General features: G+C 46.6%; 1 protein-coding gene across 1 annotated transcript in view; it reads right to left on the bottom strand.

Annotated features, from left to right (window-relative positions):
- Positions 1-9,449: 9,449 nt before the first annotated feature.
- The window catches only part of LOC111966155 (protein kinase C zeta type-like), a 60,840-nt gene continuing 46,570 nt past the window's right edge, over positions 9,450-23,719 (bottom strand). The window contains exon 14 of the mRNA XM_070444610.1: positions 9,450-9,566. Within this exon, the coding sequence (XP_070300711.1) occupies positions 9,450-9,566 (117 nt within the window). The remainder of the gene's footprint in view (positions 9,567-23,719) is intronic.

Below are 23,719 nucleotides of genomic sequence, written 5' to 3'. Positions count from 1 at the left end.
GTAGAGAGAATACAGGATACGACATTAGAGAGAGAGAGAGAGAGAGAGAGAGAGAGAGAGAGAGAGAGAGAGGAGAGAGAGAGAGAGAGAGAGAGAGAGAGAGAGAGAGACGGAGAGAGAGAGAGAGAGAGAGAGAGAGGGAGGATACAGATATAGAGAGAGAGAGACAGAGAGAGAGAGAGAAGAGAGAGAGAGAGAGATAGAGAGAGAGAGAGAGAGAGAGAGGAGGATACAGACATTAAGAGAGAGAAGAGAGAGAGAGAGAGAGAGAGAGAGAGAGAGAGAGAGAGAGAGAGAGAGAGAGAGAGAGAGAGAGAGAGAGAGAGAGAGAGAGAGAGAGAGAGAGAGAGAGAGAGAGAGAGAGAGAGAGAGAGAGAGACACTGACCTCAACCAGAGTCTCTCAGAGCGTTCACAGTCGGCCCACTGACACCCCTATCAGACCACAGCAAAATCACAGTCTACTTGAACAGAGCAATACTCAATCATGAGGCATCAAAGCCAAAGGAACTGAGTAACATTAAGAAATGCTATAGATGGAAGGAATGCAGTTTGGAACCTACCAAAAAACAATTAGGCAACAGCAAATTCAATCCCTTTTAGACACATCCTGGGTAAAATGTTCCACTGCAATAGTGAAGGTGTAAACTTGGCAGTAGAAAATCTTAACAGTATATTTGACCTCTCAGCTTCCTATCAAATCTAAAAATCTCAATAGAAAAAACCGTAGAAAATGAACAACAATGACAAATGGTTTGATAAAGAATGCAAAAATCTAAGAAATAAATTGAGAAACCTGTCCAACCAAAAACATAGAGACCCGGAAAACCTGAGTCTACGCCTCACTATGGTGAATCACTAAAACAATACAGAAATACACTACAGAAAAAGAAGGAACAGCACGTCAGAAATCAGCTCAATGTAATTGAAGACTCCATAGACTCTAACCAATTCTGGGAAATTGGAAAACACTGAACAAACAAACAAACGGAAGAATTTATCTATCCAAAATGGAGATGTATGGGTAAACCACTTCTCCAATCTTTTTTGGCTCTAATAACAAAGAATAAAGAGCAAAAACATATACATGATCAAATACAAATCCTAGAATCAACTATTAAAGACTACCAGAACCCACTGATTTCCAATTACCTTGAATGAGTTACAGGACAAAATAAAAACCCTCCAACCCAAAAAGGCCTGTGGTGTTGATGGTATCCTTAATGAAATGATCAATATACAGACAACAAATTCCAATTGGCTATACTAAAACTCTTAACATCGTCCTTAGCTCTGGCATCTTCCCCAATATTTGGAACCAAGGACTGATCACCCCAATCCACAAAAGTGGAGACAAATTTGACCCCAATAACTACCGTGGAATATGCGTCAACAGTAACCTTGGGAAATCCTCTGCATTATCATTAACAGCAGACTCGTACATTTCCTCAATGAAAACAATGTACTGAGCAAATGTCAAATTGGCTTTTTACCAAATTACCGTACAACAGACCATGTATTCACCTACACACCCTAATTGACAACAAACAAACCAAAACAAAGGCAAAGTCTTCTCATGCTTTGTTGATTTCAAAAAAGCCTTCGACTCAATTTGGCAGAGGGTCTGCTATACAAATTGATGGAAAGTGGTGTTGGGGGTAAAACATACGACATTATAAAATCCATGTACACAAACAACAAGTGTGCGGTTAAAATTGGCAAAAAACACACACATTTCTTCACACAGGGTTGTGGGGTGAGACAGGGCTGCAGCTTAAGCCCCACCCTCTTCAACATATATATCAACGAATTGGCGCGGGCACTAGAACAGTCTGCAAGCACCGGCTCTACCCTACTAGAATCCGAAGTCAAATGTCTACTGTTTGCTGATATCTGGTGCTTCTGTCACCAACCAAGGAGGGCCTACAGCAGCACCTAGATCTTCTGCACAGATTCTGTCAGACCTGGGCCCTGACATAAATCTCAGTAAGACCGAAATAATGGTGTTCCAAAAAAGGTCCAGTCACCAGGACCACAAATTCCATTTAGACACCGTTGCCCTAGAGCACACAAAAAACTATACATACCTCGGCCTAAACATCAGCACCACAGGTAACTTCCACAAAGCTGTGAACGATCTGGAGACAAGGCAAGAAGGGCCTTCTATGCCATCAAAAGGAACATAAATTTCAACATACCAATTAGGATCTGGCAAAAATACTTGAATCAGTCATAGAGCCCATTGCCTTTATGGTTGTAGGGCTGGGGTCGCTCACCAACCAAGATTTCACAAAATGGGACAACACAAATTGAGAATCTGCATGCAGAATTCTGCAAAATATCCTCAGTGTACAACGTAGAACACCAAAATAATGCATGCAGAGCAGAATTAGCCGATACCCACTATTATCAAAATCCAGAAAAGAGCCGTTAATTCTACAACCACCTAAAGGAAGCGATTCCCAAACCTTCCATAACAAAGCCATCACCTACAGAGAGATGAACCTGGAGAAGAGTCCCTAAGCAAGCTGGTCCTAGGGCTCTGTTCACAAACACAACAACACCCCACAGAGCCCCAGGACAACACACAATTAGACCCAACCAAATCATGAGAAAACAAAAGAAATTACTGACACCATTGGAAAGAGATTAACAAAAAAACAGAGCAAACTAGAATGCTATTTGGCCCTAAACAGAGAGTACACAGTGCAGAAACCTGACCACTTTGACTGACCCAAACTTAAGGAAAGCTTTGACTATGTACAGACTGAGCATAGCCTTGCTATTGAGAAAGGCCGCCGTAGCAAGACATGGCTCTCAAGAGAAGACAGGCTATGTGCACATGCGCACAAAAGAGGTGGAACTGAGCTGCACTTCCTAACCTCCTGGCCAATGTATGCCCATATTAGAGAGACATATTTCCCTCAGATTACACAGATCACAAGAATTTGAAAACAATCCAATTTTGATAAACTCCCATATCTACTGGGAGAAATTCCACAGTGTGCCATCACAGAGCAAGATTTGTGACCTGTTGCCCACAAGAAAAGGGCAACCAGTGAAGAACAAACACCATTGGAAATACAAACCATATTTATGCTTATTTATTTTAACTTGTGTGCTTTAACCATTTGTACATTGTTACAACACTGTATATATATAATATAACATTTGTAATGTCTTTATGTGTTGAAACTTCGTATGTGGAATTTTACTGTTAATTGTTTGTGTTATTTCACTTTTGTATAATATCTACCCTCACTGCTTTGGCAATGGAACACATGTCCCATGCAATAAAGCCCCTTGAATTGAATTGAATTGAATTGAGAGAGAGAGAGAGAGAGAGAGAGAGAGAGAGAGAGAGAGAGAGAGGAGAGACAGAGAGAGCAGAGAGAGAGAGAGAGAGAGAGAGAAAGAAGAGAGAGAGAAGAGAGGAGATACAGACATAGAGAGAGAGAGAGAGAGAGAGCAAAGAGAGAGAGAGAGAAGATACAGACATTAAGAGAGAGAGAGAGAGGAGAGAGAGAGAGAGGAGAGAGAGAGAGAGAGATACAGACATTAAGAGAGAGAGAGAGATAGGAGGATACAGACATTAAGAGAGAGAGAGGAGGAGAAAAAAGAAAGAAGGAAGGGAGAAGAAAAAGTGATGGAGGGGGAAAAAGGTGTCATCATGAGGCTGCCCTCATGTCAGCAGAGCTGGGAAATGACAGCTGGAGAGAGAGGGGAGAGAGAGGAGGGAGAGAGAGGGGAGAGGAGAGGAGAAGGAGAGAAAAAAGAAGAGAGAGAGAGACAGACAGTCCTGTATTTGATGATGGTGCACACACACACAGACAACACACACACACACACACACACACACACACACACACACAACCACACACACACACACACACACACACCACACACACACACACACACACACACACACACACACACACACACACACAGGATTCATAAAAAAAGAGGGCAGAACCAATCCACTCAACCTCCTCCATACAATACAAATCCAGGGATGTTTCATCATCCTGTTACAGACAAGCCCTTGAACACGGTGACTAGCCAAGGCATAGAACATAGTGAATCTTATTCTTTGAGTCTGGTCTACTGGTCATTGACAAGGAGCTGGCAATTAAACTCTCTCCCACCCCAACTCTAGTCTCTCTCTGTCTCTGCTCCCATCTCTCTCCACCTCTCCTAGTCTCTCCCCAGCTCTCTCCACCCTCCTCCTAGTCTCTCCCCATCTCTTTCCCCACCTCCCCTAGTCTCCCCATCTCTCTCCAGCACCCTCCTCTATCTCTCCCACTCTCTCGCCCACCCCTCCTCCTAGTCTCTCCCCATCTCTCTCACCCACCCCTCCTCCTAGTCTCGCCCATCTCTCTCCCCACCCCTCCCTCCTAGTCTCTCCCCATCTCTCTCCCCCCCCCCTCCTAAGTCTCTCCCATCTCTCTCCCCCCCTCCTCCTAGTCTCTCCCCACCTCTCTCCCCATCCCTCCTCCTAGTCTTCCATCTCTCTCCCACCTCTTTCCCTTCCTCTAGTTCTCCCCAGTCTTCTCCCCACCCCTCCTCCTTGTCTCTCCCCCCACCTCCCCATCTCTTCTCCCCCCACCCTCCACCTTCTTCCCTCTCTCTGCCCACACCTTCAGTCTCCCCAAGCCCTCCTCCCTCCTCCTAGTCTCCCACTTTTACTCTTCTCTCCCACCCACCCCTCCCTCCACTCTTCCAGATCCTCCCTCTCTCCCCCACCCCCCGCCCCTCCCCCCCACCCCCCAGCACCCACCTTTCTCCCCCACTACCTCCCCACCCCTCCCACTCCCCGCGCCCATCTCCATCTCATCCCCTCCCATTCCCCTCTTACGCACTCTCCTCCCCTCCACCTAGCTCTCCCATCTGCTCTCCCCACCTCTCCCCTATCTCTCCCATCATTTTCTTCTTCTGTTTCCTCTTCCCTACCCCCTCCTTCTAGTCTCTCCCCATCTCTCTGTCTCTCCCACCCCTGCCTCACTCGAGTCTCTCCCAATACTCTCCCCCCACCCCTCCACCTAGTCCTCCCCATCTCTCTTCCCCACCCCTCCTCCTAGTCTCTCCCCCATCTCTCTCCCCACCCCTCCCCTACTCCCCATCTCTCTCCCCACCCTCCTCCTAGTTCTCCCCATCTCCTCCCCCCCTCCTCCTAGTCTCTCCCCACTCTCTCCCCATCCCTCTCCTGTCTCTCCCCACCCCTCCTCTAGTCTCTCCCATCTCTCTCCCCACCTCCATCCTATCTCTCCCACCTCTCTCCCCAGTCCCTCCTCCTAGTCTCTCCCACCCTCCTCCTAGTCTCTCCCCATCTCTTCCCCCACCCCTCCTCTGTCTCTCCCCATCTCTCTCCCCACCCCTCCTCCTATCTCTCCCCATCTCTCTCCCCACCCCCCTCCTAGTCTCTCCCCAGCTCTTCCCCACCCTCCACCTAGTCTCCCCCATCTCTTCTCCCCACCCCTCCTCCTAGCTCTCCCCATCTCTCTCCCCACCTCTCTCCTAGTCTCTCCCCACCCCTCCTCCTCAGGTCCCCCCATCCTCTCCCCACCCCCCCTTCTCCCTCTCTCCCCATCCTCTCCACCCCCCACTCCCTACTCTTCTGTCTCTCCCCATCTCTCTCCCCACCCTCCTCCTAGTCTCTCCCCCACTCTCTCCCCACCCCTCCTCCTAGATCTCTCCCCATCTCTTCCCCACCCCTCCTCTAGTCTCTCCCCATCTCTCCCCACCCCTCCTCCTAGTCTCTCCCCCCTCTCTCTCCCACCCCTCCTCCTAGTCTCTCCCATCTCTCTCCCCACCCCTCCATCCTAGTCTCTCCCCATCTCTCGTCCCCACCCCTCCTCCTAGTCTCTCCCCACCTCTCGCCCCATCCCTCCTCTCTCTTCCCATCTCTCTCCCCACCTCTCCTCCTAGCTTCTCCCCATCTCTCTCCCCACCCCCTCCATTCCTGCCGCCATCTCTCTCCCCCCTCTCCTCTTTGTCCTCCCCATCTCTCTCCCACCTCCTCCTCTCTAGTCTCTCCCCATCTCTCTCCCCACCCTCCCACCTAGTCTCTCCCCATCTCTCTCCCCCCCCTCTCCTATCTCTCCCATCTCTCTCCACCACCCCTTCCTCTAGTCTCTCCCCACTCTCTCCCCACCCCCCTCCTAGTCTCTCCGCGTCTCCCCACCCTCCTTCCTAGTCTCTCCCCACCTCTCTCCCATCTCCTCCTAGTCTCTTCCCATTTTCCCCGCCTCCTCCTAGTCTCTCCCCATCTCTCTCCCCACTCTCCTCCTAGTCTCTCCCACCTCTCTCCCACCCCTCCGTCTCTCATCGCTCTCTTCCCACCCTCCTCCTAGTCTCTCCCCATCTCTCTCCCCACCCCTCCCCTAGTCTCTCCCCATCTCTTCCCACACCCTCCTCCTAGTCTCTCCCCATCTCTCTCCCACCCCTCCTCCCTCTCTGTCTCTCTGTCTGACTGACTGGTTTACTCTCCCTCTGTCTCTCTGTCTGACTGACTGGTTTACTCTMGCCTCCACCTCTTTCTCTGTTTCTCTCCCCCTCTGTTTTTCTCTTCCTCTCTCCCTCCCTCCCTCCCTCAGCTCCTCAGGAAGCTAGGGTTTTTTATGCAGCAAAGTAAATTGCTAACGAGAAGGGTTTACTCTTTTTCTCCCTCCCTCTCTCTCGCTCACTTTTCTTGTTTCGTCTGCCAACCTATCACAGAAGAGGAGGGGTGCTTTACATCATGGGAGCTGCACCACCGGTTGATCTGACTGCACCTCAGTAGACACACCTCGACTACTGTGTCAGAACGCCAGAGATACTGTGGGTTTCTATCCAGGGTAGATGGATAGATAGACGATATGCCGTTGTTAGGGCTCGAAACAGAGGAAGGCAGGTAAGATACAGAATTTGAAGTTGAAACTGACATTTCTTTATGTAACTTTTTTTTTAACCAGATATGGACTGATATGGATTGAGTTTCAAGTAGTTTGAAAACTGTATGTTCATAGAAATTCCTTGAATTTGTGTTGTTCATCTGATCGCCAATACATCTATATAGAATGCTGAATTATTACAAAACCAAACATTGAGCCTGAACATCAAAATTAGACCACGATGGATCATTTAATGAAAACATTGACAAATGTCAGCCCAGTAATATCTATTGGCACCGCTTGCAAAGCCACATGGGATAGTTTGGAATAGTTATCCTGCAGCCGCAGAGAAAAGCCTGGCTTGTTTGTCATACTCTGGCTACAGAGCCCCTCGGTAGAATGGCAGTCACCTCTGTTGCTATGCCAAATCTTTTTAGCCCATTCTTTCAAAGTTAATCTAAAACAAGGATCCTGTCAAATCCCCCGTGGACAATATGTCTACATCGATCAAAACACAACCTACGACTGAAGTCATTGTTGGAAGGCCATTTTCTTTATTTTTTCCTCATTGAAGACAATTACTTTCAAAGACATCGAGAGTCGGAAACTTGGCACAGTACCACTCGTAAACGGACTGAAGATGAAAGGATAGGGGAACAGAGAAAGAGTGGATGTCCATGTAGATCTTTGTTCAGTGGAGTCATCACACGTCTGATGTCTCTTCTCTACTCCCAAACTCTGTTGTGATTGGGGTTTTTACAATGAGGGCAGAGCCATAGAAACCAACATGGATCCATAGCAGCATTTCATTGTCACAATATCAAATGTTAACCCTTTTATGTTGCAGATTCTGAGGTGGTCCATGCTCTCTGAAGTGGTCAATGCTCTCTGAGGTGGTCAATTGCTCTCTGACATGCGTGAATGCTCCTCTGAGGTGCGTCACCATGCCTCTTGAGGTGGTCAATGCTCTGGAGGTGCCCGTCAATTGCTCTCTGAGTGTGGTCAATGCTCTTCTGAGCGTGTGTCAATGCTCTCTGAGTCGTAGGTTCAATGCTCTCTGAGTGAGCCTGGGTCAATGCCCTTCCGTGCCTCAGCGTGGTCAATGCTCTCTGGAGCTGGTCAATGCTCTCTGAGGTGCGTCAATGCTCTCGGTGCATCTTGAGGTGGTCATGAATGCTCTCTGACGGTGGTCGAATGCTCTCTGAGGTGATGCTGAAGGTAGTCTCTCTCTGAGTGGTCAATGCTCTCTGAGTGTGTTCGATGCTTCTCTGGAGTTGTGATAATGCTCTCTGAGGTGGTGATGCTCTCTGATGTGGTAGAGTGCTCTCTGAGTGGTGAATGCCTCTTGAGGTGTTAATGCTCTCTGAGGTGGTCAATGCTCTCTGAGGTGGTCAATGCTCGGCTTGAGTGGTCAATGCCTCTGAGGTGGTCAATGCTCTCTGAGGTGGTCCATGCTCTCTGAGGGTGGCAATGCTCTCTGAGGTGCGTCCATGCATCTATCTAAAGAGTGGGTCAATGCTCTTCACTGAATAGGTGGACCATGCTCTCTCGACGGTAGGTCATGCTCCTCTGAGTCGGGTCCATGCTCTCTGACCGTGTGACTGAATGCTCTCTCTGAGGTCCGGGTCAATGCCTATCCCTCGAATAGGTCGCTGGAATGCTCTCTGAATGGGTGCGCTCAATGCTCTCTGAGTGGTCACATGCTCTCTCGAGGCTGGTGCCATGCTCTCTGAGGGCGTCCAGATGCTCTCTCGACGCGCTCCGGTGAATCGACTCTCTGAGGTCGGTCCATGCTCCTGAGGTATCGATAGCAATGCTCTCTGAGGTGGTCAATGCTCTCTGAGGTGGTCAATGCTCTCTGAGGTGGTCAATGCTCTCTGAGGTGGTCAATGCTCTCTGAGGTGGTGAATGCTCTCTGGTTGTTGAATATCTTCACTACTACTATTATAGTTAGCCATTGAGCCTCAAAGGGGCAGTTAAAGAACCGCATGTGGCTCCAAAGCCACACGTTGCAGACCCCTGAATAGACCCTGTCCAGAAACAACCCCGATTGCCTACCCCCTAGACACTTGTGGAGATCTGGGATGATCTGATAGGATTAAGCAATGCAGTGATAGCTCAACCTTTCCCTCTGATAGGCTATAGGGGGAATTTTCACCATATTGTTTAAAACGAATCATCTCTAGGGAGTAAGGGCCAGGGATTGTTTCTGGACACGCCCCCAGTCTCATCCTCCAATCCCTTATGGTAGAAAAGGAAACAGACTGGAATGTACTGGTCTTGTGCCCCATACTGGCCAACCATCACCATTCACAGAGTTCAACTGGTGTTTCCCAGTYTGTACCTCCCCTATCCACTAACCATCTATGTTACCAAGCTATTATAACCCTAGTTATAACACTAGCAGCTTGTACAGTAAGCTATAACATTGGCGCTCTGACGTTTAATATATGGACACGGTTACACAGCTAGTTGGATGGCTTGTTGAATCTCATCTATAGGCCTATGACACTTCAAATAATATCAAGTGTTGATCAAACATTTATTCGTATGTCAGGCTAGTCGCGTCTGTTTGGAAGGACTCACTCATCGTCTGGCGTCAGCTGCACTGGTTCGTTGGTGAACTGGGTGTCGAAGTTCTCTAGGCCGTAGTCTGTGATCTGGGGCTTGAAGGGCGGGGCCATCTGTTTCTTCTCCAGCTGCAYGGGGAGACAAGCACAACAACACTGTCATTAGTGCACAAAGTAGCAAAACATTTTTCAACTGAAGACTAAAACATGGGACAAGGTCAGGTAGTCCCCTCCTCCACGTTTCACATCTGTGCCTTTGTAAACGTAGCTCTGTATGTCTGTCTACTGGCTATGTTGAATATACGTATGCCGGCAGGAAAAGCATTTCAACAGTCATCGTCATAATCAACCACATATGAATGAGTTTTTCTCCAGAAAGTGGTTGACCCGTGTAACAAGATGTCTCACCTTGGTCAGGAAGACAGCGTAGAGACACACAGAGAAAAGCAGGGGACACTATGACAGGTGAAGGAAGGGTGAGACAGATTTTCAAAACCATTTTTTGTTGTTGTAAATATATAATTTCTGTATTTTCCTTATGAGGACATGGATATTGTGAGACTAAAATGGATTGATGTGTATTTTATTTAGCAAAATGTGTATTTTCTTTTTTTCTCCACAAAGTTCACACTTTGTTTTCAATTACAGTTTTCTTCGTGCGTGTGCACACATGCACGTGTGCATTTCTGGGTTCTTGATTTCCCTGCTGGCTCTCAGGCAACTGCTATGGATCATTACTGTTATTGGTTCAAAGCACTTGTGGGAAGAGCTTCAAACAGCACAGAACACCTCTCTTTCTCTCTCTTCCTCCCTCTCTCTGTCTCTTTCGTTTCCTCTCCCTGCTATTCCCCATCTCTTCCTCTCGCTCTCGCTCTCTCTTTCCTCCCCTCCCTTCTCTCTTTATCTATCCAGGTCTCTCTCTCCCTCCCCTCTCTCCCACGGTCCTCCCCTCCCTTCTATCTCTCTGATGTATGCTGGCTGGCTCGCTGGCTGACTGGCTGGCTGGCTCGCTGGCTGACTGGCTGGCAGTCTGCAGGAGCCCTGTGAGGTATTAATGAAGCGTGTAGAACTCAGACGGGCCGGGGCCTCGGCTCTGATCTCTCCTACTCAGAGAGGAAGTGGCCCTGGGCCTCGGCTCTGATCTCTCCTACTCAGAGAGGAAGTGGCCCAGGGCTGGCTCTGATCTCTCCTACTCAGAGAGGACGTGGCCCGGGACTCGGCTCTGATCTCTCCTACTCAGAGAGGACGTGGCCACGGGACTCGGCTCTGATCTCTCCTACTCAGAGAGGACGTGGCCCAGGGCCGTGCTCTGCTTTCTCCTACTCAGAGAGGACGTGGCCACGGGGACTCGGCTCTGATCTCTCCTACTCAGAGAGGACGTGGCGCCCGGGCCTCGGCTCGATTCTTCCTACTCAGAGAGGACGTGGCCACGGGGACTCGGCTCTGATCTCTCCTACTCAGAGAGGACGTGGCCCAGGCCGTGGCTCTGCTTTCTCCTCTCAGAGAGGAAGTGGCCACGGGGCCTTGGCTCTGATCTCTCCTACTCAGAGAGGAAGTGCCCTGGGGCCTCGGCTCTGCTTTCTCCTACTCGGAGAGAAAGTGGCCCAGGCGCTCGGCTCTGCTTTCTCCTACTCAGAGAGGAAGTGGCCCAGGGCCTTGGCTCTGCTTTCTCCTACTCAGAGAGGAAGTGGCCCAGGGCCTCGGCTCTGCTTTCTCCTACTCAGAGAGAAGTGACCAGGGGACTCGGCTCTGAACTCTCCTACTCAGAGAGGAAGTGGCCACGGGGACTCGGCTCTGATCTCTCCTACTCAGAGAGGACGTGGCCCTGGGGCCTCGGCTCTGATCTCTCCTACTCAGAGAGGAAGTGACCCTGGGCCTCGGCTCTGATCTCTGCTACTCAGAGAGGAAGTGGCCCTGGGCCTCGGCTCTGATCTCTCCTACTCAGAGAGGAAGTGGCCACGGGGACTCGGCTCTGATCTCTCCTACTCAGAGAGGACGTGGCCCTGGGGCCTCGCTCTGATCTCTCCTACTCAGAGAGGAAGTGGCCCTGGGCCTCGGCTCTGACCTCTCCTACTCAGAGAGGAAGTGGCCCTGGGGCTCGGCTCTGATCTCTCCTACTCAGAGAGGAAGTGGCCCAGTTCCTTGACATGTGGAGCAGCACTGTCTGACATGGCTGTGATGGCATATTGTGTGTGTGTGTGTGTGTGTGTGTGTGTGTGTGTGTGTGTGGTGTGTGTGTGTGTGTGTGTGTGTTGTGTGTGTGTGTGTGTGTGTGTGTGTGTGTGTGTGTGTGTGTGTGTGTGTGTGTGTGTGTGTGTGTGTGTGTGTGTGTGTGTGTGTGTGTGTGTGTGTGTGTGTGTGTGTGTGTGTGTGTGTGCGAGAGTGTGCATGTATGTGTGTGTGCGAGTGTGTGAGAGAGAGACAGAGTGTGTGTGTTGCGAGTGTGTGTGTGTGAGAGAGAAGAGAGGAGAGAGAGAGAGAAGAGAGAGAGAGAGTGTGTGTGTGTGTGTGCGCGCGCGTCGGGGAGTTTGTGAGTGTGTGTGAGTGTGAGTATGTTGGGAGAGAGAGAGAGAGAGAGAGAGAGAGAGAGAGAGAGAGAGGAGAGAGAGAGAGAGAGAGAGAGAGAGAAAGAGAGAGAGAGAGAGAGAGAGAGAGAGAGAGAGAGAGAGAGAGAGAGAGAGAGAGAGAATCAAAGGATTCATATTTACAACATTGGAAAAACGAAACAAAATCCCAAAGCCGACTAAATTGCTATCTGACCCTAAATAGAGAATATGAATTGGCTCATTATCTCTACTCTGTCAGAGATACGAAGCAGAAACAGATCCTTACCAAGTACAGGCTGAGTGACCACCAATTGGCAATAGAAACCGGCAGATATAAAAAGACATGGCTACCCAAAGAGGAGCGTGTATGTGGTCACTGCCTGACAGGGGAGGTAGAAACAGAGATGCACTTTCTCCTTTACTGTGATAAATATTCCTCACCAAGAGATTCATTATTCACAGAAATGACTACATTTATTCCAAATTTTAACTTATTAAACCCAGAGGAAAAACTAAAAATACTCATGGGCGAAGGAGCAATGGCTCCTCTTGCAGACAAATATGTATTTGCCTGCCATAGCCTGAGGRACACTGAATAATAACATCTGCATAGTAAACAGTAACTTACTTATTATTAGTATTACTATTATTGTTAATTCTATTATAATTGTTGTTTATCATTATAACTAGTAGTGGTATGGGTAGTAGGGTGATGGTAATGATAGCAGTGTAATGACGATGGTTGTGGTGGTAGTTGTAGTACTGATGTAATGGTGAAGATGACAGTTATAAGTTAGTTATAGTTTCATTTTCCATGTTTAGCTTTTTATATTTATTACATTTCTCATATTGTTGTTATTTTTGTATTTCATTTTGACTTATTATTTACTACCATTTTATATTATTATTTGTTATTGTTTATAATTTTATTACAATGTATATTGTTTGGCAATATTGACACAATGTTTTTCACGCCAATGAAGCAGCTTGAGTTTGAATTAGAATTTGAAAGAGAGAGAGATAGAAAGAGAGAGAGACAGAGAGAGACAGAGACAGATAGAAAGAGAGAGAGACAGAGAGAGACAGAGAGAGAGAGATCGAGAGATAGAAAGAGAGATAGACAGAGAGAGAGACAGAGAGAGAGACAGAGAGAGACAGAGAGAGACGAGGAGGATAGAAGAGAGAGACAGGAGAGATAGACAGAGAGAGCGACAGAGAGAGAAAGAGAGAGATGACAGAGAAGAAGAGAGAGAGAGGACGAGAGAAAAGAGAGAGAGAAGAGAGAGGAGAGAGAGGAGAGAGAGATAGAACAGAGAGAGAGACAGAGAAGAGAAGAAGAGAGAGAAACAGAGAGAGAAAGAGAGAGAACAAAGAGAAAGTGTGTATGTGTGTGATACAGAGGCAGGGAGACTCCAGAGGGCAAGGAGATGCTGATATGGTTCATCGCATAGCACCAGGATGATGGTGAAAACACCAGATGCTGATGTGGCAGGACTAATTAGCAATCACAGCAATGGGCAAAGGGGCTTTAAAACAGCGGGTACTGTACTGTAAGACTAGAATGGGTAGTGCTAAATAGATATAGCATTTACATCTTAATTTATCAACGAAGGAAAATGGCAACACTCTGCATTCTGAACCACTCTCTCTGGTGCTACACCTCTAAATAGTCTGCATTCTGAAACCTTCTGTGCTACCTCGAGCAGTCTGATTCTGAACCACTCTCTCTGGTGCTACACTCTGAACAGTCTGCATTCTGAACACTCTCTGGTGCTACACTCTGAAAAGTCATGCATTCTGAACCACTCTCTCTGTGCTACACTCTAAATAGTCTGCATTCTGAACCACTCTCTTGTGTACACTCTAAATAGTCTGCATTCTGAACCTCTCTCTGGTGCTACACTCTGAACAGTCCTGCATTCTGACCACTCTCTCTGGTTGTTACAATCTGGAACAGTCTTATTCTGAACCACTCTCTCTGGGTGCCACACTCTGGAACAGTCTGCATTCTGACCTCTTCTGTGCTACACTCTGAACAGTCTGCATTCTGAACCACTCTCTCTGTGTACAATCTGAACTTTTATGACACTCTTCTGCAACTTGAACATCTGATTCTGAATCACTCTCTCTGGTGTTACACTACTGACAGTCTGCATTTCTGAATCCACTCTCTGGTGTTACACTCATGACAGTCTGCATTCTGAACCACTCTCTGGTGCTACACTCTAGAACAGTCTGCATTCTGAACCATCTCTGGTGCTACACTCAGAATCAGTTGCATTCTGAACCACTCTGTCGGTCTACTCTGGATCAGTCTGCATTCTGAACACTTTCTCTGTGCTCACTCTGAACAGTCTGCATTCAGAACCACTCTCTCTGGTGCACACTATAGAACAGTCTGCATTCAGAACCACTCTCTGGTACTACACTCTAGAACAGTCTGCATTCTGACCACTCTCTGTTGCGACACCCTGGATCAGTCTGCATTCTGAATCCCTCTCTGGGGCTAAAACTGGAATAGTCTAATATCTGACCACTATCTGGTGCTACACTCTGGAAACATCTGCCAAATTCTTGAACCATTCTCTTCTGGTGCTACACTCTGGACAGTCTGCATTCTGAACCACTCTCTCTCCTGGTGCTACACTCTGGAACAGTCTGCATTCTGAACCACTCTCTCTGTGTACATCTAGAAAGTCTGCATTTGAACCATTCTTCTGGTGCTACATCTGGAACAGTCTGCATTTGAACCATTCTTCTGGTGCTACACTCTAGAACAGTCTGCAATCTTGTTTCTAGATGGCAACATGTGACGGCAAACGCTAAGACACTATTGTGACTGAGAACATGTCTTACCTCTCAACATCTGCAAATAAAAGCATCAAGTTGACAGCTGTCTCTCTCTCTGGCAGGAAGGTGGGTTAAAACACAACAAAAAATAAAAAGAGCATGAGGTAAATGATATTCAAAGGTGTCATGCTTCAGAGGGAAAGCCGGCGCTCCCTTAGGAGCTGTGTTGTGATTCATATTGATATGGTTTTTGCGACCAAGCTTTAACTTCCTGACTGATGTCTTGAGATGTTGCTTCAATATATCCACGTAATTTTCCTCCCTTATGATGCCATCTATTTTCTGAAGTGCACCAGTCCCTCCTGCAGCAAAGCACCCCACACAATGATGCTGCCACCCCCGTGCTTCACGGTTGGATGGTGTTCTTCGGCTTGCAAGCGTCCCCTTTTTCCTCAAACATAACGATGGTCATTATGGCCAAACAGTTTCTATTTTTGTTTCATCAGACCAGAGGACATTTCTAACAAAAGCACAGTCTTTGTCCCCATGTGCAGTTGCAAACCGTAGTCTGGCTTTTTTATGGCGGTTTTGGAGCAGTGGCTTCTTCCTTGCTGAGCGGCCTTTCAGGTTATGTCGATATAGGACTTGTTTTATTGTGGATAAAGATCCTCTTGTACCTGTTTCATCCAGCATCTTCACAAGTCCTTTGTGTTGTTCTGGGTTGATTTGCACTTTTTACACCAAAGTACGTTCATCTCTAGGAGACAGCGCGTCTCCTTCCTGAGCGGTATGACGGCTGTGTGGTCCAATGGTGTTTATACTTGCGTACTATTGTTTGTACAGATGAACGTGTACCTATAGGCGTTTGGAAATTGCTCCCAAGGATGAATCAGGCTGATTTCTTCTGACTTTCCCATGATGTCAAGCAAAGATGCACTGAGGTAGGCCTTGAAATACATCCACAAGTAGACCTCCAATTGTCTCAAATGATGTCAATTAGCCTATCAGAAGTTCTAAAGCAATGACATAATTTTCTGGAATTTTCCAACCTGTTTAAAGGCACCTGTCAACTTAGTGTATGTAAACTTCTGACCACTGGAATTGTGATACAGTGAATATAAGTGAAATAATCTGTTGTAAACAATTGTTGGAAAAAATTACTTGTATCATGCACAAAGTAGAAGTCCTAAACAACTTGCCAAAACTATAGTTTGTTAACAAGAAATTTGTGGAGTGTTGAAAAATGAGTTTTAATGACTCCAACCTAAGTGTATGTAAACTTCGATTCAACTGTAGCTAGCAAACCAAAAGCATAGTTGGAGCCCTGACCTGGATATTATTTATTTGACACATCTTAGATTTCTTATAGTTATACTTAACTTATAGTTATAAGCAGTGGCATAGCACGTTCGCTGGGGAGCACCCATAAAATCATTCGATTTTATTTGGGGGAATGGCGGGGGGCCCCCATCCCCCCAAATAAAATCGAATGAAAATCATACCTTCTGTATTCAGAAATACCACGGTATAAACGGTATAAAAGGTATATCACCAAAGCCTACTATGGGCCAAGAGAGGCTTACCCACGGCTTTGTATCTTTGACATCATTATTTTGGGGCATGGACGTTGTGTTCCACTGTAGACTTTAGTCTATGTAGGAAAGAGAAATCACATCAGGGTATCTGTTTGTCTGTCTCGACCAGTTATCTAATCACTGCCTGCCTCTAATCATCTTGCAGGGGGTTATGATGCTCCACTGTATCTCTGGTAAGAGCCACGATGCTGCAGCTGGTTACTGGGTTCTGATCCTCCCACAGGATAGGCTGGCAGCGTCGCCTCTGACGTTACAGTGCTCAGCTTGGCACTGAGCAGGGACACTTATGTTATGGACATGGGCTGCACTTCAGTCCATTAAGATGTTCCCTCATATCTACCCATAAGGCAATCCACCTTTGCAGAGTGTATCTGATTGGTCTTAGCAGTTTAATTTATTCTTCAATAACACAGACCTCAAAAAACAAATCACGTGGAGAAAAATATATTTATTCAAAGAGAACAAATCATAGTTTTTATGCTGGAAAGTAGATGGTCAATGTTTATTCTCCCCTGTCCTCAGTGTTTTCTCCACTGAACAAAGAGACAGGATGTCGTTTATACCCAAGCCTAGCCTGTAGCTGACCAATTAGAATTTCTTGCAGTAAAATTGGGCCAATGGCCAAATWCCAAGTATTCCGTTGCAGGATCAATGTATAGACAATTTGGACCAATGAGAACTTGTCACATGTAACTATGAGTCCCAGACTGGAACACCTCCACAGATTCTAAACAGATGTTGAACTGAAAAACAACTATTTCCATTGATTGTTAATTCCCTCTTGACCTTTAGTCCTCTGCGTTGTGTATTTATCTTAGAATATTCTTACAATGGCTGGTCATAGTCAGGAGGTAGAAGTGACTAAACCAGCAGACAAAACATGTTACAGTGATGCCATTATGACATCTTTTATATGCTTGGTCAGGTTGTTTTTACTGTTTGTATAAAGACGTTTGTCAACGTTTTTTTAGAAACTCAAAATAATTGTAATCTGACCAGATAACAACCAGAAGATAACGTCTTTCCCATGATGTCTTGGTCTCATCTAAACGTGATCGTAACAGAGACCAGTTGGCTATAAATCTAGTTCTACTGCTTTTTCCTGAGAATGTTTTTTTTAACGTAATAATATCCATTGTTACAGAGTCTTAAACATGACCTCATGAGATGCTGTTGACTAACATATTCTATTGACAACTGATGTTGCCAAAAGCATGTCACAGAAAAGAAGGTACGGCTGTGAACAAGGCATTTCCTGTCGTTTGTGTTGAATATACAGGATAGACTGACTAGAAACGAATAATGTGCTGAAACACTGAATCCTGTCCAGGTCACTGTGTATGAGCAAATATTTGGACAGTGACATTATTTTTTGTTTGGGTGGGGGGGGGTCTGTACTCCAGCGCTTAGGATTTGAAATTATATAATTACTATGAAGTGAACCGTTTCGAAATTCTAGCACTTTTTATACATTGTCGCCCCCATTTTAGGGAATCCTAAAAAAACGTTTAAAAACTTTGTTTTCACAATTAGTTTTTCGTGTTCCTTGAAACGCAATGATTACATCAAGCTTGTGACTCTACAAACTTGTTGGATTAATTTGAAGTTTGTTTCGGTTGTGTTTCAGTTTATTTTGTGCCTAATAGAAATTAATGGTATATAATGTATTGTGTCATTTTTATTGTAAATAAGTATAGAATATGTTTTTAAACATGTCTACATTAATGTGTATGCTACTATGATTACGGATACTCTTGAATGAATCGTGAATAATGATGAGTGAGAAAGTTACAGAGGGTCAAAGATCATACCCCCAAGGCATGCTAACCTCTCACCATTACCAATAACAGGGGAGGTTAGCATTTTTCGGGGGAAATTATATTTATGCATCTGTAACTTTGAAAATACACTCAAATTAAAGCTGACCGTCTGCACTTTGACCTCATAGTCATTGTATGATTTCCAATCCTAAGTGCTGGAGTACAGAGACAAAACAACAACAAAGGTGTCCCTGTCCTAATACTTTTGGTACCTCACTGTAATTACTGAAGACATACGGAAGCCGCTAAACATTGACCTCGCTCCTACTTCCATGATGCTTTCAAATCAATTAAACAACCTCCCCTCAACACACACACACACACACACACACACACACACACACACACACACACACACACACACACACACACACACACACACACACACACACACACACACACACACACACACACACACACACAGAGTTGCTGTTGAACGGTGCATGTTGGTCATTTAGAATGAACTTTGTGGTGGTCCTACAAAGAGGAAGCAGTCAATGTGTTCTACACAGCAGTGGTCTGACACCCTGTTTCTCTGAGTGTTCCGTTCATTTAGCTCCCTAAGGGGCCCTGGTTAACTAGTTAACTAGTTAACTAGTAAATACACTAATTACATTGGGCTGATTGCTGAGGGAAATGACTTGGAAGGAATCTGACGGGAAACTTCCTAGTTGTCGAAGTTAACAAAGTCAGGCCATCGAAAATGCCTTGAGCTGTAACTAASCATTAGCAATAAGAGTAAATATTGTTTCAACCGCTCAATACTGAACAAAAATATAAACGCAACATGCAACAATTTCAACGATTTGAGTTACAGTTTACTGAGAAATCAGTCAATTTAAATAAATAAATTAGGCCCTAATCTATGGATTTCACATGACTGGGCAGTRGCGCAGCCATGGGTGGGCCTGAGAGGGCATAGGCCCACCCACTTGGRAGCCAGGCCCACCCACTGGGGAGTTAGGCCCAGATGTGGAGGACCTGGGCTGGCGTGGTTACACGTGACCTGCGGTTGTGAGACCGATTGGACGTACTGCCAAATTCTCTAAAACGATGTTGGAAGCGGCTTACGGTAGAGAAATGAACATTAAATTCTCTGGCAACAGCTCTGTTGAACTTTCCTGCAGTCAGCATGCAAGTATCTTTGATACCATTTTCATGAGATATTGCTGATGTAAAGGATAGCGTACCCATCATTACAGCATCATTCTAGCATCATTGCAGCATCATTGCAACATGACGTAATGCAAAATAGACATAATGGGAATTAAAGTAACATGCTGACCGTCTGACCAATCAAGATGGGTTCCCACGGGTGATACTGAGTGTCTGACCAATCAAGATGGGTTCCCACAGGTGATACTGACCGACCAAGATGGGTTCCCACAGGTGATACTGACCGACCAAGAGATCGGTCGTAAATCAACCCGTGTGGGACCCATCTGTGTGGGTCAGTATCACAGACTGGTGGGGGAACCATTCTTTGGTCGGTCCATCTGTATCTATCACCTGTGGGAACCCATCTTGATTGGTCAGACACTCAGTATCACCTGTGGGAACTCATCTTGGTCGGTTCCAGTATCACCTGTGGTGGAACCCATCTTGGTCGGTCAGTATCACCTGTGGGAACCCATCTGGATCGGTCAGTATCACCTGTGGGAACCCATCTTGTCGGTCAGTATCACAACCTGTGGGAACCATCTCTGGTCGGTCAGTATCACCTGTGGAAACCGCATTCTTGGTTCGGTCCAGTAATCACCTGTGGGAACCCATCTTGGTGGTCGAGTCAGTATCACCTGTGGGAACGCCATCTTGGTCGGTCAGTAATCACCTGTGGGAACCCATCTTGGTCGGTCATATCACCTGTGGGAACCCATCTTGGTCGGTCAGTATCACCGTGGGAACCCATCTTGGTGGGTCCAGTATCACACCTGTGGGAACTCCATCTTGGATGGTTCAGTACACTCAGTATCACAATCTGATCCTCTGGCTCAGTCATCACCTGTGGGAACCCACTCTTGGTCTTGGGCGTCAGTACACACCTGTGGGAACCCTTCTTGGTCGGTCAGTATCACCTAACCCTGTGCCACATCAACCTGTGGGAACCCCCATCTTGGTCGGTTCAGTATCACCTGTGGGAACCCATCTTGTCGTCAGTATTCACCTGTGGGAACCCATCTTGGTCGGTCGGTCAGTATCACCTGTGGGAACCCAGTCTTGATTGGTCAGTATCACTGCCTGTGGGAACCATCTTGGTCGGTGAGTTGCCAGTATCACCTGTGGGAACCCATCTTGATGTTCAGGTAGGCACTCAGTATCACCTGTGGGAACCCTTCTTGGTCGGTCCAGTATCACCTGTGGGAACCCATCTTGCTGGTCATCAGACTCAGTGTCACCTGTGGAACCCATTTTGGTTCGGTCAGATTTATCACCTAGTGCGTGAAAACCCATTCCTTGGATCGGATCGTATCAACCTTGTGGAGAAACCCCATCTATTTGGTCGCTCATATCACTCATATCACGCTGTGGGAACCCCATTACTTGAATCGATGTTGGGGTCAGGTAATCAAGCAAACGCTCTGTGGGAAAGCATCATCTTGGGTCCCTGGTTGGCTGGTCAGGTATCACTGCAAGGACCAGAATATATTAACCATCCAACAAGACCGGAGCCCTCTGTGGGAACCTATTATCTCCTTTGGGGTTCGGGAGGGGCGGGGCGTATTCCGTCTGGTTGGTATTCACCGATGTGGGACAAAAACCATCTACATTGCTTGGATTGGTCCATAAACCACCCTGTGGGTGAACACCCATACTCTTGGGTTCGGTGGTCAGTAATAGTCACCTTGTGTGAATGAAAAAGAACGCAAGATCTTGATTGGTCAGGCAGTATCACCTCTGTGGGGAAACCGGCCCTCTTTGGTTTCGTATTGGGTGGTCCAGGGTATCACCTGTTGGGACCCCGCATCTTGGTCAGGTTTCAGGTAATCTAATACCAACCACCAGACTACAACACTCACACTTTGGGGAACTTCTACCATTTATACTCCTATAAACCGGTTGCGCAAGATCCCATGCATAAAGCAACATGTAGCGCCTGAGGAAATGAATAAACTGTATATTTTTCAGAAGGGAGAGTACATTGCGATTATCTCTGAGCACATAATATTGTAGTCTCGACTTCCCATGTAATAGCGCAGTTGTGGTGAAAAGCTGCCTCATGCGTTTTCCAACTCACAACGACAATTCGATAACATTATATAGGTACGGAAAAAAAGGCTAGGCCAAACAAAATAACCAGCAACCCGCTTTTCATGTTTTAACATTATAACTAAATAATTCAGGGAGCCACTACACATGGGATAGGTAATTGACCCACCAACCCGCCTCTCGACACTTAGTCCCTGTGTTTCCTCATTGTTGGCTTTAACCTTGCAGTAGGTTTGGGTTCGCTCGAGATCCACGTACTGGGCGGGTCTGTGAAACAGTGGTCAAGAAGAATCTTCAAAAATGTAGTAACGCTATCACGAAAAAACTCCTTGAGCTTGCGATAATGGTGTACACACAACGTCCAACCGTACTGCTCGGGAAAACTCCCAGAAAGGAGTCCGACACTTAAGTTTAGTCAGGGATGGGACCTACGACTGTCTTTCTGGTTTCCCTTGGATTGGGAACGCTGTGTGTACAATTCTTTTGTCCTGTTGTGTGTTTACCGCTGCAGCTTTGTCCTGGTAGCTTGGCCCTGGCCCCACGGGATTGGCTTGACACACTGTTCCTGTCCATCTGACTTGGGGTCGGGGGGCCGGGGAGGGGGACTGGGGCTTCTGTCACCACGGACCGGGGGATAGATCCAGGAGGGTAGAACCGAGAGGTAATAAGGCCGGAATATCCGAGTGGATGGATTAAAGGACTAGAGCAGGGAGGGAAGAATAACGGAAATTTGTGAGAGTCAGATGAGACAGGGAAGGATCGCCAGGCTAATCACTACACGTCCCCAGAAGAGATAAAGCCTGGCAGGAGGGATGCATGACGGGGCGAGGGACATGGAGTAGGAGAAGTTGGGAGAAGGGAGAAGAGAAGCGCGTCAGGAACTTCAGCTTCGATCGGAACAATTAGATGGTACTCAGTAGACCACTAGGATAGCAGCAATGTACTATTTTCTCCCAAGACTTGGTTCTCATTATGAAATAGGTCCCCCTGCAGGCGTGAATACTTGTTTCAACAGACCCAGCTGTGTAACCACCATCCATCGTGCGGCTGGTCGGTTCAGTGGTATTACCTCCTGGGAGTGGGAAACCCATGTGATATCTTGGTCGGTTGTGTCGAGAGTTACGTTTAGCAGGCGGAGAGGTTGGATGGCAGTAGTATTCCACGCATCACATTTAAAATATCCCGGTGTTGTTAGACCCCCCTCAGATGTCGCTTGGTTTGGCCGGCCTCTTTCTTCACTCATACAAGTTCCATTTCTCTCTTCCATTTAGGATCAACATTCATTAGTCAAAATGAAGATGGAATCTTAATCCTTCCTGATATTTGTAGGTTGGCGATAATTTTGTTGTATCTGGCGGACATGAATTCCCCAGATTATAGACAACATCTAGTCTGCCGCATATTGTTTCTCAGCATGTTCGGGTTTGACATAAATCTAATCGCCATCAGACCCATCAGAAAACATATATATAGTCTTATACCCCCCCCCCACAGCACGACCTTCCTTAACAAGAAAAACACATTTGCTTTTTCCTACAACCACCCGCAAACCCGACTTACATTCAGGAACAAATGTTACTTTGCTACGGCCTGTGAGATATCTGTTGGTTTTGTCCTCAGCCGTAGCTTCTTTCTTTATGATAGGTCTACAGAGCGGAAATCCCTTGTTTTACCTAATAAGTGGGGTATGATCGAGTTTAGTATACCCAAGGTCCTTGGCCTGTGTCCATGTGTTCAGTGGTAATGTCAGCTGACAGGTAGTTATTGATTGCTTTATTACTAGTCAAGCTGAAGGTAACAGGGACCAGGCCCAAGGGCGACTTCATAATGAATGCAGTTGAAAAAACAAAAAAAAAAACTGATCTAACCTGTGTTTCTCCCACTACGGTAAGTAAGCACCTTGTGGGACGGCTGTTGTGACGTCACGGAGAAAACTGAAGGTGTAACAATTTTCCTAAGTTTGGTCAAAAAACTCACTCTCCTTTTCCCAGTAGCAAAGATAGTTATCTCGGAGATTCCTATCATGATTATCATGTCCTTGGTTTTGATGGCTTTCTTATGCCATCTGTGTTTGTGTACATATCTTAAGGGTATTAAGGACTCTTTTCACTTGAGGTATCGTTGTTGTGAGGGAAGTGTGCACAGTTAATTTGTTACCGACGTACTCTGGCATCGTCCTTAAATGGCATGGGATTACCCCTGTGTTTGGATTTTTACCTGTCCAAGTGGGTTTCCAATACCAAACAGCCTTGGTTTCCTCCTCTCTGATAACTTCAATCGGGGACCTTCATTGATACACCATTCCTCAAACTTCTAGCCCTTCT

This window comes from Salvelinus sp. IW2-2015, linkage group LG7 (genome assembly GCF_002910315.2).
Source record: "Salvelinus sp. IW2-2015 linkage group LG7, ASM291031v2, whole genome shotgun sequence".
NCBI classification, from domain to species: domain Eukaryota; kingdom Metazoa; phylum Chordata; class Actinopteri; order Salmoniformes; family Salmonidae; genus Salvelinus; species Salvelinus sp. IW2-2015.
Note: the sequence above shows the minus strand (reverse complement) of the source record. Positions and strands in the feature narration are given on the sequence as shown.